The sequence below is a fragment of the Aplidium turbinatum genome, chromosome 1 (assembly GCF_918807975.1).
Source record: "Aplidium turbinatum chromosome 1, kaAplTurb1.1, whole genome shotgun sequence".
Taxonomy (NCBI): domain Eukaryota; kingdom Metazoa; phylum Chordata; class Ascidiacea; order Aplousobranchia; family Polyclinidae; genus Aplidium; species Aplidium turbinatum.
Window position 1 is genome coordinate 34029930 of NC_137472.1, and position 16847 is coordinate 34046776.

The 16847-nt window shown below is 37.8% G+C and overlaps 1 protein-coding gene across 1 annotated transcript; it reads right to left on the reverse strand.

Annotated features, from left to right (window-relative positions):
* Positions 1-5080: 5080 nt before the first annotated feature.
* On the reverse strand, positions 5081-6496 carry LOC145765133 (zinc finger BED domain-containing protein 5-like). The gene has a single exon (XM_082576893.1). The coding sequence runs from the start codon at positions 6494-6496 to the stop codon at positions 5081-5083; it is 1416 nt and encodes a 471-aa protein (XP_082433019.1).
* Positions 6497-16847: the final 10351 nt, after the last annotated feature.

Consider the following 16847-nt stretch of genomic DNA (forward strand, 5'->3'; position numbering starts at 1 on the left):
AGAAATGGTGTATTGAAAACGACAATAATAAAACGAAACAAACAGTTGCTTACCGAATTCTTACATATTCCCTAGTCACTCCAAATCTCCAGTTCTCCAGATTTATAAAACAATGACCACTCCAGTCCATGCCAAAACGTAAAAAGAAAGATCAACTAGCCAAAATTGTTAATGCATGGCCGGGTCACTCAAGCATGAAAATAGAATGGAGCGGAGATACCACAATAATATTAAATGGGCGGGGAATCGTTTCTAACATAAGATGTGAAAGTTTTTACTTCCCGGTACAATGCTATAGATACAGAATTCTGTATTTCTTCCTGTCAACCGTTTTTCTTGCTATTTTAATTTGCATTGGCTTTTATTGTTCCTGACAAATATTCTTTCATGAAATTTGAAACTAACTTCCTCTTATTGGCAAATCAGTTCCTGAGAACCAGCTCTGCCTATAGGAACGCAACTCGGTAATTATTTCCTCGAACGCAAAGATCCATAAAAAGACAAGCTCTGCAAGAACAATATTCCATTAAATTAGAGTTTCGTCTCTAACTTTCTTGAGCCTGTCTCGCCAATTTTAGCTTTGGTGAAGCAACAATAAATTTCCCACAGACGTGGAATTGAACCCACTTTTTAGCATTGGCATTTTGTCGTGGTGTCAATGACGGAGTTTTTTCTTCAAAAAAGAAAACAAATGTGTTTTAACGTATCATAGAATGCCAGAAGCTAATCTTCTACAACCTGATTGGGAACCACTGTGATAGAACATAAACTTAATCCCAATTCAGACCTTGAAACATTTCAACTAATTAAGCAAAATTATAACCACTTTTACAAATAGCCTACAAAGCATATTGCACTACCGTAAAACTGCTGCCAATCGTAGAAAGGTCTTCTGAATTTGATTTGTCCCCAGAAATACACTCAGCTGTCTTATTCGCCGCTTGCCTGTTGCTAATATTTGTAAATTGCCTGCTTAGCTGTGAATATTTATAAATTACGGACTTGTTTTGATGAGAATCAAGTTATGAAAAGTAAAGAACCACTCTCCCATACGCAGCTGCTGCTGTGTGAGATTGTGGCCTCCATCTAAGTAAAGGTATTAGTGTTCCAAGCTTTTCTAGTAGTGATTAAATAACAAAGTAATTGACACCTGACATTTACATAAACAAAATCTTCAAATCGTTTTAACGAATGTTTACAGTAGGCTATAAAACATGTTTCTTCATCGACACAACATGAAAACTACCGGTAATATGAAAAACAGTTTAACAGCCAGATAAGATAAAAACGATCAATTTTACTTAGCTTTCCTGAGTTCAATTTCTTCCAGTCAAAGTCACTATACTCACTATACTGCCTATAAGCTATAGTTGCCACTGCCAAGTTATTGAACCGTCGCTTGATTTGCAAAGTGAAGTTGCGATGTTGTTTATCAAAATAAGCGGAAGTAACGTAGGCTAGATACTAGGGTGTTTCATTTTTTCCACACTTTCGAAATTAAACACGTTCGGGTTTGCGTATGATGGGATTTTGGACACTGATTTAAAAAATGTAATTTTTATTCCATTATGACGTCATTTAGATGTGGCACCGCGTGGTCGAAATTCGTGTGGGGCTAAAAATAGGGGATTTCCCGTAGCTCGGTAACGGAACATGGTAGAGAGACGAAATTGGTGTCAAAATGCGCAGAAAGGCCGCTTTCCTATACCTTCTTAAGAGACTTCATTGCCGTATCTTTCCCGCAAAGCGAATTATATCGAAAAAACGATATTTCGCATAAACAAGGTGTTGCTATAAGTTTAATTTTTTCGGTCAGTAGAGCTGTTGCTACAAATTTATCTTGCATTACTGCTACAAAGCTAAGAAAAGGAAAAACAATGAAAGCTGAGAGTGAGACCCATTTGGATAACTTGAAAAGTTTCGACGAAGACGAAACAAGGGCAGCTTTCCTATTCCTTCTTAAGAGACTTCATTGCCGTATCTTCGCCGCAAAACGAATTATATCGAAAAAAACGTTTTTTTACAACTTATGATGCACGGTACTTGTTTTGCTCCTAAACAAGTTATTTTTCGTAATACTTCTTTAACGGTCTCGAGGGAATTGTTCTGTTGCAAACTTAGCAATTGTATTCGTAATGCAAACCTGAGAATTTGCAGAGATAAATTGATACTGGTACGATATCAATACTGTTAAACTTGTTAATGATGTCTACAGTTAATCTTGCAGTACTGTATATCTGAACGATGTTTTGCAAAACCGGCTTACATTTCTGGACGTTCTCATTTCTTTCATTCTATTGCCTGTATTAACTGATCGTTCTAAGTTCTAAGTTCGAGTTATGTTCTAATAACAACATAACTCTTTAACAGCAAACAACGCCACCGGTAGTATAATAAGCACTATCATTACTTGTTGCACAAAAATGCACGAAGTCGCAAATCGGCACGTCGGTTGCTTTCATCACTAATTCGTTCTCCTATAAGATTTTTGAGCTTTCCGATTCGTCGCTCAGTGGAACGATTACTGATCAATCGACCTCCAGAAAGATGGAGGTACATCATGGGCGCACATGACGCATGTTGCAATATGAGTTGCATAATGCATATGGTTTCTTGTTTATAAATCAAAAGATGCTTCAAATTGTGTGGTACATCCATAAATGTAGAACAAGCCAACACCAGCATGCACATTTGATCGCTCCTAAAATCGTCGTTTTGTCTTTTGGTAACTTACTTCTGTTCAGCAAACCATTCGATTTGTTTGTGCATTTTTTAATTGACCTTCTGAAGATTTTACTGCATTCTACACGTTTGTTAACCCCCGACTTTTTACCAGTATTGGCCGCCGTCGTGTCTGCCATTACTGAATAAATATTAGGCAAAATACTTTCGCAAGCATCTAGTGTGATGGTATTGTACAAAATTTCACTTGTGACAGATGTACCGGAAGAAAAAGATTTAACTGCGATCAATGCTTTCGCCTTGCCACGCTTCTCGTTGATAAACTGGCCAAGGAAAACATTCTGCACTTCAACTTTTGCAATGCCATCATGCGAACTTTTTTACGTTGACGGAACATCGTCGATGGAGAAGCAGCGATTTCAGCACCTCCACAGCAGAAGGGTTGGTCGGATTGCTGACGGATGCTTGTCATTCGGTGGACTGCGAGTATGCAACTTTCACTACTCACTTCCAGAGTCTTGCGAACTGACTCCCACATGTGATCGGTTTTAGCAAAAAAATTGGATCAGTTTCGTCTTTATCAGAACTTTCCAAGTTAGCCAAATGGGTCTCACTCTCAACTTTCATTATTTTTCCTTTTCTTAGCTTTGTAGCAGTAATGCAAGATAAATTTGTAGCAACAGCTCCACTGACGAAAAAATTTGAACTTATAGCAACACCTTGTGTATGCGAAATATCGTTTTTTCGATATAATTTGCTTTGCGGGAAAGATACGGCAATGAAGTTTCTTGAGAAGGTATAGGAAAGCGGCCCTTCTGCGCATTTTGACACCAATTTCGTCTCTCTACCATGTTCCGTTACCGAGTTACGGGAAATCCCCTATTTTTAGCCCCACACGAATTTCGACCACGCGGTGCCACATCTAAATGACGTCATAATGGAATAAAAATTACATTTTTCAAATCAGTGGCCAAAATACCATCATACGCAAACCCGAACGTGTTCAATTTCGAAAGTGTGGAAAAAATGAAACACCCTACTACTAAGCAGGCCTGCTTTCAACAACAGCAAGTAACGTTGAAGTTGGAGGGAACTTCCCGACAGCGTTTGATTTTTTAATTTTTTGAACGTTTTATTATTTAGTAGGGCTAAGTGACAGCTTCAACCAATCACGGATCCAAACCAAATTAGATGAACCACAATTTCAACAACAAAAAAGTTTCAAGCGAAATAACTTTGTAAATATTCAAATTTAAAAAAGCAAAAAGGTAGAAAAAAGTGTAGCTAAAGGGTAACGTAATAAACGCCACAAAACGTAACATACCGTACGTAGGAAAAGGTCAGGACCTGCGAGCCGCTTTTTTTTAGATCAACCACGTTTGTTAATATTTGTCGTTAAGAATTGGTGTTGAAATGCCTTTTGGTGCCATTTACTTCTCAACAAAATCACAAGCTATCATTTCAACAATTGTTTAATTTACGATCAAAAACATAAGCACACGCCAAGCGTCTTATCGCACCCCACATGTAGGGAGCGATAAGACGCGTATCGGAAGCGATAAGCCGATGACAATATTTTAGCACTTTTACAAAGAAATCAATTACCATATCTAAAATACAGCTCTAAGAATTAGTTTTATTATTTTTGTGTCAAATCAATGCCTTCAAACCTTAAATGTTAAAATAAGCAATAGAAGTTGCTGAAAAATCTCTTTTGCGATTGATCTTATTTGTCCTTGAAGGAACTTTTGTGTAAGGTTTTACTTGTTTGGGAGTAACACATGAACTGCTTGTAGCACTCCTTTCCTCTGGCAAATTTTCTGGAGAATTCAAGACATTTTGATTTTTGGTTAGGTCACTGTGAGGTTGCTCTCTAACAAAACTTGGCCGAAAGAAATTGTCAAGAAAAATATCTTCGTTCAATTGAAATATTCCTGTCTTCTGGAAGCCTGAAACAATGTTTGCCGGTGTGAAAGCAGTATTGTAATATCCCATGAATGGGGCATAGACGAAAACATCCAAACGTTGCATTTGATGTGAACAGTGAAGTGGAAAAGTGAATAAAGTAACTTCATTGTCATTAGCAAAGTTAATCACAGCAACTGATAAGTGACGTTTGTGGTTATCCATTATCAAAACTGAAGGATTTTCTTTCCACGCATTTACACATTTTACAAAATGTTTGAAATTTTAAGCAAAAACTCAGTGTTCGTCTCCAGATTGACAGGCCAAACAAAGACTACCATTTGAAGCACTATTTAGCACATTGGTTCCCAACCTTTTTTGGTACATTCCTCCTTTGCTGATTTTGAAAATGTTTATTCCTCCCCTGTAACAATTAAGCTTAACAAAACACACTGATTTAATAACGAAACATCATTTATTTTAACTCAATCAGTTAATGAGAAACTTGTGTTTGTTTATCATCCGAGAGTTGCTGAATGCGTGGCATAGTTTGGGACAAAGCACAACGTAGGTCATCTTCAACATCGAGTCTATTTCTTTGTTTGGTCTTGATTTGTAGCAGAGTAGAAAATCCTGCCTCACACAGGTATGTAGACATATAAGGAATAAGAATACGCAGAGCTTTTTCGGTAGTTTTCAGATAGGAATCTTTCATTTCAATCCAAAACTGTGTGAGAAGTTTTTCATGATAAGCTTGTCTTGCTGAAGAATCATTAACCAGCTCCAAAAATTCGTCTTGGCAGTCATCTGAAAGCTTTTCAACGGAAAATGTAAAAGGATTTCTAACAAAGTCAAGTTCAACATTCGTAATTTCTGGAAAATATCTCTCAAATTCGCTTTCAAGTGTTGACAAATATTTCAAAATACCATTTTCGATTTGCACTGGCAGTTTATTCTCTCTGTTATCAACAAGCATATCTAATTTCTCAAACATTAAATAATTCTGCATTCGGATTTTTCGTTTCCAATTTGACAATTTTGATGTGAAAGCTTTCAATGCATCAACAAATTTAATGATGTTGGTATTCCTGCCTTGCATCTGAAAATTGAGGTTATTCAGTTGTTCAAAAATGTCACATAAGTAAGCCAGAGAGAGCATCCATTCTTCATCATCCAGCCACGAACAATACTCTGTCTTGTTTTTGAGTTCACAAAATGCTTTAACTTCTTCTCTAAGTTCAAAGAATCTTCGAGTTACATTTCCTTTGAAAAGCCATTGAGTTTGAGTATGGTAGAGAAGCACCAAGTGGTCTGAATCCATGTCGATACACAGCCTTTTAAAAACACGCGAGTTTAAAGCTCCGGCTTTAATGAAATTAACAATTTGTATCATCTGTTCTAAAACTGTTTGAATTGAATCAGGTAAAGTTTTGGAAGCTAGGGCTTGCCTATGCAGCATGCAATGAACACTTTTGCTTGTTAGAGCGAGCTGCTTCACAAGAGCTTGAAAACCTGAATGACACCCCAACATTGCGGGTGCTCCATCTGTGCAACAGCCAGCAAGATTATTCCATTCCAAGTGCTCAGATTCAAAAAAAGTTGAGACCTTTTCAAAAATGTTTGCTGCTTTTGTATTCGTTTCTAGAGAGCTGCAGAAAAGAAACTCTTCTTTAAATGCATCATTGTAAACATATTTTACAAATACCATCAACTGTGCACACGATGAGACGTCTGTGGATTCATCCAGTTGGATTGCAAAAAGACCAAAGGGAGCATCTTTGATTTGCTGCACTATCTGACTTTTGATGTCATCAGACATATCTTTTATTCGTCTTTGAATTGTGCTATTTGAGAGTGGAACTGCAGCTAATTTTTTTTCTGCATCTTTCCCAAGAACTTTATCAGCCATTTTCAAAACACAAGGCTTGATTAATGCTTCCCCAACAGTGTGTGGTTTCTTTTTGCTTTGCTATTTCTAACGCGACCTCATATGATGCTTCAACAATTTTGCTGTTTCTTCTACAAAACTCGCTCGAAGCATCCAGTCTCATCATTTTTAGAGCTTTATTCTTCCGCTCAAAGTAGCTTTTATCTTTGCTCTGAGGATGCACACTTTGCAAATGTTGCTTGAGCTTCGCTGGTCTCATTGAGTCATTACTGAGTACTTTATTACAAAGTACGCACTGTGGCCTCTCCATACCACCGACAATCACTGATGTAAAACCATAGGGCAAAGTGGGGCGCGTTGTCACAATTTTTACAAATCAGCATATATCTCGTTCTGTAGCCTACTAATGGTATCGAGATGCTAGATAGTGCAATTGAAAGAGGTATCATTCGACTTCTTTTAGCTACAGCTAAAGTTTTTCTGGATTATTTCGTTTTTACATAAATGCATGTTTAATGCAAGTAAATGGGCTGTGACAACACGCCCTACCCCGGGGCGTGTTGTCACAGAATTTCTGCACATGCTTTATGACTAAAATATGACAGAAACCAACAAAAAATAGTTTTAATACAGGCTGAACGAATAAAAAAATATGCGAATTGCAAACAAATTTAATTTACAACATATTGGTAAAAATTTTTTGCCCATTGTCAAAAACAATAAAAATGTCATCTTGAGAATTATGTGTCACTATCGAATATATGTGTGTATCATTATCTAATATTAATTTTTATTTCCTAAAAAAGCGTTGTAGCCTACTTTAACAAATACGCGTATTACCTCGTTGTATAAGTATAAATAATTTTTTATGTTTCTTAATATTAAAAATGCACACCACGGGGCGTGTAGTCACAGTTGTGACAACACGCCCCGTGGTATGAAATCACGTGGTTTCAACAACCATGTGTACATCTCTACTTGCATGTCTTATCTGTTTGCTATGATGAAAAGAGCAGGCTTAAAGCTAACGAATGGTATCTTTCCTGATCAGTTATGATCATACCTTAGTTTGTCAGACCATTTTTTAGTTTAGTTATAAAACCTGATTTTGCCCAAAATTCAATGGCACTCCTCATAATTTCTGCTGTGGGGACAAATTTATTAACCTTCACTTCTTGTACGAAAGAGAACTGAAAACTATGCCTTCCATTGAAAACTCGTGATTATACGCTTGGGTTATCACATGGAAATCGTGCAGTGACAACACGCCCCTGTGACAACACGCCCCACTTTGCCCTACTGCATATAAGATTCATCGTATTTACGTTTTTTACTGCTCATGTCGCTAAAACAAATTTGGCTAAAATTTGCAACTAGAATTTGCATAAAAATGATACAGTAAGTTGCTTTAACTAGCAAGCTACGCTCGTGCTGCAAAAGTCACTCGATTGCGAAATCTTCCTTATAACTACAGTGACTGGCGCCAAATGCTTATAATAATGAAGTTAAATACACGACTTAAAATTATTTGCATCACAACTAAGTCCCAGTTACGTAACAATGAATTTTGCATTGCCAGTAATTTGTATCACTACTAACATTGACTAGCGACCTAATATTGCATTTGAAATAAACTGCGAAAAAATAATTTACCAAGCAGCCGCAACTCGCAGTTTAAAAACCACTGGCCTTCACAAAATAGAACTTGTAAAATTCCTCCCTGGGGAGGAATTCCTCCCCGGTTGGGAACCACTGTTTAGCATATGCAAGCGATTTATTATGCACACTTACAGGGCCCGATTAACCATGAAGCACACGAGGCACAGGCCTCAGGCCCCTTGGCTTTGGGGGCCCCATTTTTTTTTACATTAGTAGGGAAAGTACTATAATTTGGACCACCTAATGAAAAATCTTAATATTTTTAAAAAGATCCACAACATTGGGGTGCAACTAACTTTATTTGATTAGTTACAGACTAGTTGGTTTGCAAAAACAATTCCAATTAAAAAAACATAACACAAACAAAGAAAACTACATTATTATTTTTTTTATATAGTGGTCCATATTATCAACTCAGTTTCTAAAATGGACCACCCTGTTTCATAATATGGACCACCATACTGTAATATGGACCGTTGTAATGTGAAAGTAAATATATCAAGGAAGTCAAACTTCAAAGGCATGGAATAGAACACGAACACTTAATAAATAAAAATAGTCTGAAACGTTCTTGATAGTCATCTCAAACAAGTTTCATATCATTGATCGTTGGCACAGTTGTCACAATAGTAAAAATGAGCATTTGATATATCAGCACAACTTTCATGGGCCAATTTCTTGCACTGACAACACTGAATCCCATCCTCATCAGTGAACTCGTCACACACAAGACAAGTGCATGCAGACGCAGCGTTGCTTGGAATAACTCTCTTTTTTTGAAGACTTAAAGGTTAAAGCCTTTTCTCACTTGTTTTGCTAGTTTAGCTTTTTCTGTGAACTTGATTTTATGTTTGTGTGGCGCAGTGCCGGATTAAGGGGGGGGGGCGCACTGGGCTGAAGTCCAGGGCCCCCACTTTTGGGGGCCCCCACCTCAAAGAAAAAAATCTACTAATTTTTTTAGTTGCACAGCTGGAGATTACTACTTTAATTCGTATCTCAAACAAGCAAGGGTGGCTCACCCAAATGTGCTGCGGTGCTGCAGCACCCCTGCTCAACCCCAGTTATTCAATTTTTCTTCTTTTTTTTTAAACAAAAAACATATTTATTTGATACTTTCATATCCGAAAATGGTACGGATTACGGGTCAAAGTTATGATAATGCTGCCAATATGAGTGGCAAGTATAACGGTCTTCAAGCTCTTCTGCGCGAGAAATGTAGTGTAGCTCATTATGTCCCTTGCACAGCACATTCACTTAATTTAATCGCCAGCCTAAATGTCCTGTAGAAACATGCCGTTCTGCCGCTGAGCTTTTTGAATTGTTGCAAAGCCTTTATTCATGGCTCGTCTTGTCTACTCATCGTTGGCAAGTCCATCGAAAATTCCTAGATGGTTTGCCTGTTTTGAAGACATTATCTGATACAAGATGGCCAGTTAGATATGATGCAGTTCTTCTTCTATCGAGTCTTCTAAAGTTCGTTGATACACAACAGATTGACACATTCTTCCGCAACGGAGTTATACACTGACAGGTCCCACCTACTGCACCGTGTTGCAAGCCGAGGGCAAACAAGAAGGTGATCCGCTGCATAGGCGTAGCCAGGGAGGGCGAAAGGGGCCATGCCCCCCCCCCAAATTTTCTAAGTTTGGATTCCAAAGTTGAGCCTTTTGTTGAAAATTTAATAAAGCTTGTAGAAATTTATATCGTTTTCCAAGACATCTGGCTATTAACACCCCCAAGGACTTGTTTTAGACACACAGAAAGACATCAATAAATTTTGCAAATCGTAAATCGCGCAAAATTTACGCGATTTACGTTTCTTTGAACTAATTTATGGAAGCAATTTCAGAATGGCTTACTCTGTTGGGTTTTTGTGTAGCTGAGGTTTTAGTGTTCTCTAATTTTAGCCGCAGTTTTTGCCCGTTCGTGTGTAAGAGTTTTCTTTAATAAGTTAATAGCTGTTTATCTGCTAACAAATTTCATACAAATATTACTCTAAAAGTGTTTTCAGAAAGCGCTATAATTCATTATTTGACTGTAATTTTTCAAAATTTTTCCGGGGGTGCATGCCCCCGGACCCCCTAGAATACGCGTGCCTTCGGCACGATCTAACCCCCCTACCACTTTTATTGCTTCAACCCACCAGGATACGCCACTGCACATCAAGTGGCGATGGCTTTAAATCAAACACTTTGTTGTTCTCTTCAATTCATCAAATATTTGGCTCCCCCCAAAATTTTTTCTGGCTACGCCACTGGTCCGCTGTTTGGGGCTCGGTGCCACAAATATATGCAACTGGGCCCGTGTCGTAGCCCCACTCCACCATTCATTTTTAGCGAAAAATGTCACTTGATAAGGGCCCCCACTTTCAGCTCAGCCCAGGGCCCCATACACCCTTAATCCGGCCCTGGTGTGGCGTACCTGTCAGCACAGTAGCCTATGTAGTTTTTCTACGTTTTCTTCCCTTTGTAACTTGTTTTGGAAGTGGGCTTATGTCCTCGACAGATTCGCTGCATGAAATGCTAACTGAACAAGGTTATAAGTTCTTAACACTCAATGACGATGGTCCTGGTGCTTGTGAGATTGCTTCATACGATGCATCAGCTAAAGTTCCAGCATTTAATTCTGTTGACATGATAGAATTTTTGCCACTTTCTCAATGTTTACCATATCTTGTGACAAAGGTGAAATGTTTCGAGAAATTGCATCTTGAGTAGACATATCTTGATCATCAATTATCAGTGGTGATACATTGTGTGGAGAGGTGTCTACTTCATGAGGCTTGTCAGTAACATCAGCTGAGTGAAAATCACTTTCATCAAGTACAAGAGCATTAATGGGGTAAATTCCTGCTTTTTTAAATCCATTTTAAATCCAATTTCCATGCTTAGACATGTCGTCAAAACTTAATCAAATTGTTTATAATATCAAAGTGATTATGCAAATTACTGGTAGTAGCTTTTATCACTATAAGAAAGCAAGTTACAAATATAGGCTACTTTATGATGCACTCTAGAAAGTTTGAAAAAAATGCATAAATCTCATGGAACTTCATTTCTATGCCTGTCTTCATTACTGAGAAACAAATTTCTACCAATTGACCATAACCTGGACCACTGGTCCATATTACCAAACAGTTATGTGGTCCATATTACAGTTAGCATAATCTTATGTTGCTTGGTGTCATTTAGAATTAAACACTTAACAGTGGACATTTCTTCAAGATTTTGGCAGATAGTCATTAGTAATGCCTCTCCTGCAGATTACTTTTGTATAATCTTTTGTAACTGTAGCAATATTTGAAAAATTTTCAATAGTTCAGACCAGCAAAATAACATCGCAGACCCCTAAAACACAAAACCTCTAGTAACAACAAAGAACCAGCTCAATCCTTTGAATCTGAAATAGTAAAAACTAGGTCAGTAAGAAAGGTCAATTCAAGCTGTTTACAAACCATGAAATTATTTACTTCAGTCATTGAAAAAATAGCAGTGGTCCAAATTATCAGCCGGTCCACTTTATAGCACTTTCCCTTACCGTAGGCGTAGGTAGTGAAAGTTGTTGTGCCAGTGTGTGCACACTTGTTATTTTTGAGTAACAATTTCAAATTGTGAAGAAAGGGGCGTTCTTCCCGGCTATCAGCACAAGGCTGAGCACTCACTAGTACAGCGAGCAGCTGCGATTCGCTGATAGCCGGGAAGAACGCCCCTTTCTTCACAATGTCCTCTGCCCTGGCGCCTGCTGGTTTTGTTGGCTCTTTCTTTGTTTCCACAAAGATAAGAGTTAAACTGACTGGTAAAGCGGTGGTCGAATAAATTTGTGGCAGAATACGGTGCGATACTGATGAGCCCAGCCTCATGGGCGAAACACGTGTCTATCGCTGTCAATTCTTGCTACAAATCGGCTGCCGAGAAACATTTCAAATTGTGTAACAATTTTGCAGTAACAGTTGAGCACTCCTGCTCTGCATCGAAAGCGATTGCCAATAGGGGCCCCTAAACTTAGCTGTGCCTCGGGCCCCCGTGAGCCTTAATCAGGCCCTGCACACTTAGAAAAAGTAGGCTTTGTAGGTGGAAGAGCTTGGCCAACTCCATTAACAAAACTACACATAGGCTAGCCACCAATACACCTCGCTCTGCTGATTTTAAATGGCCAACCTGTTTTCAATTCTTTCTCTGCCAATACCCTCTTTGGTTTGTGCACTATTCTGGTGCCAATTTTTTTCAGATTCCAAATATTATTTGGGCTTACTGTAAGTCTATGTTCAGAAAAACTTCTAAATTTGTGAAAAAAAGTTTTAGGTTATGTCTGTTAAAGGCTATGGAGCGAGCCAAGCTAGTAGCTTCAGGTATTTTCATGGCTAGACTCTTCTGGCAATGTAAAAACCCATAAAACTAGTCTCTTCCTGCTGAACCATCTTTATCCCAACTAAGAGGAATTACTTTGTTATTAGCTTTGGCCATGGCCACCTAAATATAGGTGGGTCTCCAGGTGGCCATGCTTTGGCAAATTAAAATTATAATTGCCGACAACTTCTCGGGAAAGACCATAAAATATTTTCGAAGATTTCATCAGGTATTAGGGAAATGCATCTTTTTCACCTTGAGTAAACACCTAAAAACATATAGGATTGAAAATTTAATAAATATCATGTTTGTAATAATTATTCTCCATACGAAATAGTGAATCTCAAAGCCTTTTTAAATAAACAGTTAAATGGTGATGAAGCTTTTTTAACAAAGTTAAGCATGATTATTTTTTTTTGCACAAGGCTTAGCTTATCAAACATGTCCACTTTGATTTCAGGCTAAAAGTAAAAACTCACGTGGTTTACCTGAGTGGTGATAAATGACTTTTGATAAATCATACCCGAGGCATATTTTCCTTTTGCATCTTTCAAGTATCTTGACAGTGTAGATCCATCTACTTGATTTGCTTTTGCTGCAGATCGGATGGATTGATGTTCTTCGAGAACGTCTTGAACTGCTTTTTTCATATCAGTAGCAATGAACTCCCCACGATGAGTTTTTCGAACATGTTTTATTTTTACTTTATCACAGGTGTTACGGTGGTAGTTTATTAAATTGAACTAAGCATAGGCTAAGGTGGAATAACCAATTAGCCAAAAAAATTTGAAATATCATTGACAAATCCATCTAAATGTTTAATAAAGTGCAAGTAAGAGAACAACAAAAGTTTTAATGACGGCTGGCACCACTATATCATGGCTTGTAAGTCCCGAAACAAGGTGGCTAAAGGCTCCCGACATGATGTTTCAAAAATGAAAAGACTAACAATGCTATCTAAAAAAAATTCAGCTTAATTTTCTAGTAGCCTATAGCCTATGCATTGTTTATCAGCAAAAAATATCATAAACATTTCTTGCGCAACAAATCAGTTATTGTGAACAGGGCCTCCAAGAGAAGTCAGCACTGGTCGGGAAACAATACGAAAAATGGGCCCCATAATATTTTTTAGCAAATAATGCGTTGCATGTTCCTGTTAAGCTGAAATTAGCCTACTTTCCTCAGCATGAAAATAACTTCGTTCAATGTAAAAATCATCGTAATCACTGGATTACACTTGCTGCAAAAATGCCATTGAGGCAAACTTTTTTGTCTAGAAAGCTTTGTAAACACACAATAGGCCTACCTACAGACAACGAAAATAGTTCAACCAAGCATTTAATTCAAGAGTGTCCAAACTTTTTTCCACGCGAGCCAGATTTGATAATAAGTGTTCGTGGGCCAACAGCCACAATAATTTTTCTGAAAACTGCAAGTTGAATTTATATGATGTTTGTGTGTCTGCAGGCCAAAAATAACACATTGTACAACAACAGGCGCGGGCCATACAAAAACGTCTCGTGGGCTGGACTTTGGACATCCCTGATTTAGTTCAACCCTTTCTGGACTTTTTGCAATGCAAAGTTACGGATCACAACATCAAATGATAAAATTTTGCGGCGTCTGAATTGATGCACAACATGTATTGTATAGTTAGGCTTTTCAATCGGTTTTGAGTCATAGGCCTACTGGAGCGCAAACAATTCTTTACAAATTTCAGTAATTGCTAAAACCACGTTCTCAAAGCGCAACCGTTGGAGGTAGCAACCGGAACACAAAAAAAAATCATAACAAAACTATTTGGAAAAACCTTTCGAAAGTTGCAATCAATGATTCCTTGTGTTGAGATTATGGGGTGGTTAGTTCTGGTTTGCAGCTGAAGTTTGTTGTGTGGCTTTCTGTCAAAAGTACCAACTCATCCAAAATGTCTTGAAAAATGTCATTGTTGTAGCCTACAAATGGGTTAAATTTGTCCCACATGCCCGCAACTGCACAACAGACATAATAGCCTACGATGAAATGGAATTTCAAACTCATCGACGATATGTTTGGGTTTTGTTGATACATTTGTCAATTCCAACAACTATCGAATCCTTTACAATGTAGCCTGTTGTAGAATACATTTCCTTCGAATGATTCAGCTAGTTAAGTGGAGTTATAAAAGCGTTCTGCCCTCAGGAAAAGAAAATCATTTTTTTTTTTAAATTGATAATTGCCACTGCAACTTTAGCTTGCGAGTAATAGCCTATTCTTATCAGCTTTCGCTTACTTAGATTACCGTACAACTTCCTTTAATTTCATTAAAGTCATCAGTGAATCTTGTTTAGGACCGTAATCCACATAATGCAAAGCAGTCACAAATTAAAACTGCTAGTTGTAGGCTACTTTAGCATTGACTCAGCTTCCGATCAAGCTCTTGTTGGGAAACGTCTTTAGAGCTTCAATTGCAAAAGGGTAATGTAAAGCATTGGGTTTGACTGCGCCACGCCTTGATTACATTCTCGAAGTCAATTTTCTTTGCAAGATGACAGGAAAGCTTTCTTTAGATTTTTCAGAATTTTTCCTCTGACTGGGCTATAACTTTAAAGATGCCACAAGCTTACAATCAATTACGGTACTCCAAAAATGATAAGACGTTTGAACAACGCTGTCTGTAGGCAACATTATGAATTCCAACTAGATTAAGCCTAAGCAACAACATCCATAAACAAAAAACTCAAATAAAGAAAAAACTCACTACCTTTCAAAATCACATTATGAGCATGGACCAACAAAAGGCAACTTGACCACACGAAAACAGAAGATCTTTTAACTATGACAAATCACACTAACAGATCACAATTCGGAATGAGCAAAGTTTGCACAAAAGAAAACGTAGCAGACAACCAAAACGATGGCAAGACAACATCTAATCATGGACCGGACTCAACTTGGCGACACTGGGCGAGCTGGCTCTAAATCGCCACTCTTGGAAGCAAATATCTCATGTTAATTGATGCGCAATCTGCTGCAGGCGGAGATAATGACTGATGATGATCCATAAACAAACAATATACAGGATTTACTTTCTTTAATCGTGCTTGGACTGATACCTTTAACTTTCCCAGATAACTTATGTTGGATAGGCCTACAACATCCTATGCCTGGCCAACGCAGATTTTGAAGTTAAGGTTGAGTTGTCAAGCAAAAATAGTTCCCGCTTAGCATTAAAACAGCGCCAGTTTTCAAGTTGAAACTATCAATACAATCGAAACCGTTCAGTGATACAAAAATCATTTCAGCTTCAAATTTTACGTCTTGAAGCTGTTCAACATCGCCTACCTTAACACGAAAATGATTTGTTCTTGGTGAGAAGCATCGAGAGTGACATTTACAATGATTGAGAAATACTTGGAACTACGCACTTCATTTAAGAGTTTGTTGATTATTTAGTTGATAAATTTTTACTTTAGTACTAAAAATGGGCCCCCTCAAAAGTGCAAAAACAAAAAACTACTCGTTTTTTCTTTACAATGTTATGCTAGGGGGGAAACTGGCCTGACTTCCCCCCCCTCTCGGAGCCACTGATTGTGAAACACATTCAGTCTAAACTAATACTTTTCAACACAAAAACACCATTGTCATTCTGGCAGAATAATTCTGAGCAAACATGGCAACAACTCATAATAATGTAGGCTACTTAGTTGCCCCTCTTTTCAGCTAAATTGACACTGTCTGCTTTGTAAAGAGCTGAGGAGCAACGCTTTCTGCGATGGATACAGCGCTATATAAAAACAAGCATTATTATTATTACCGTATTATTAAAAACAAAAGCGACCAAACATTGAAAGATGAGTCAAACCATCGCACAAGTCTGGTAGTATCTAAATTCAAAAACGAAACAAACGTCGTTCGATTGGGCTTTACACTAACAATTAAAGAATAAAAAAGCATTTTCGGTAGGCTGCGTCAATGTTATTAGTGAGTCCACTGCTACATTCGCTGTGTGTAATAACACTGCTGTTATTATCCCGAAATGCGATGACACACGGATAAGTAACTTTTGGACTACTGTAATAAAAGACTTTGAGTATATAGAGAAATTTTCCACTAAGGTTGGCATAGTTTGGCAATAAACCATATAACTGTTTATCTGATACCACTCTCGTAATTGACACAAACCACGAAGTGTCTTGGTTAGATTTACTTACGGCATGTAATAACCCTGTAAGAATATCAAGAGGGATTTGAAAAAAGCAAACATCTGGTAGATGCTTACGTTTTGCTAAAAGTTGATGAACCGACCAACGTGAACACCATAAAGGTTTTAGACTGCGTCTCCACAAGCAAGCTTATTCAAGGGACACTCGTAAACTCAATAAAAATTT

Bases quoted from the DNA above. Each gene is read 5' to 3' on its own strand.
- LOC145765133 (XM_082576893.1), bottom strand. From the start codon at position 6,496: ATGGCTGATAAAGTTCTTGGGAAAGATGCAGAAAAAAAATTAGCTGCA.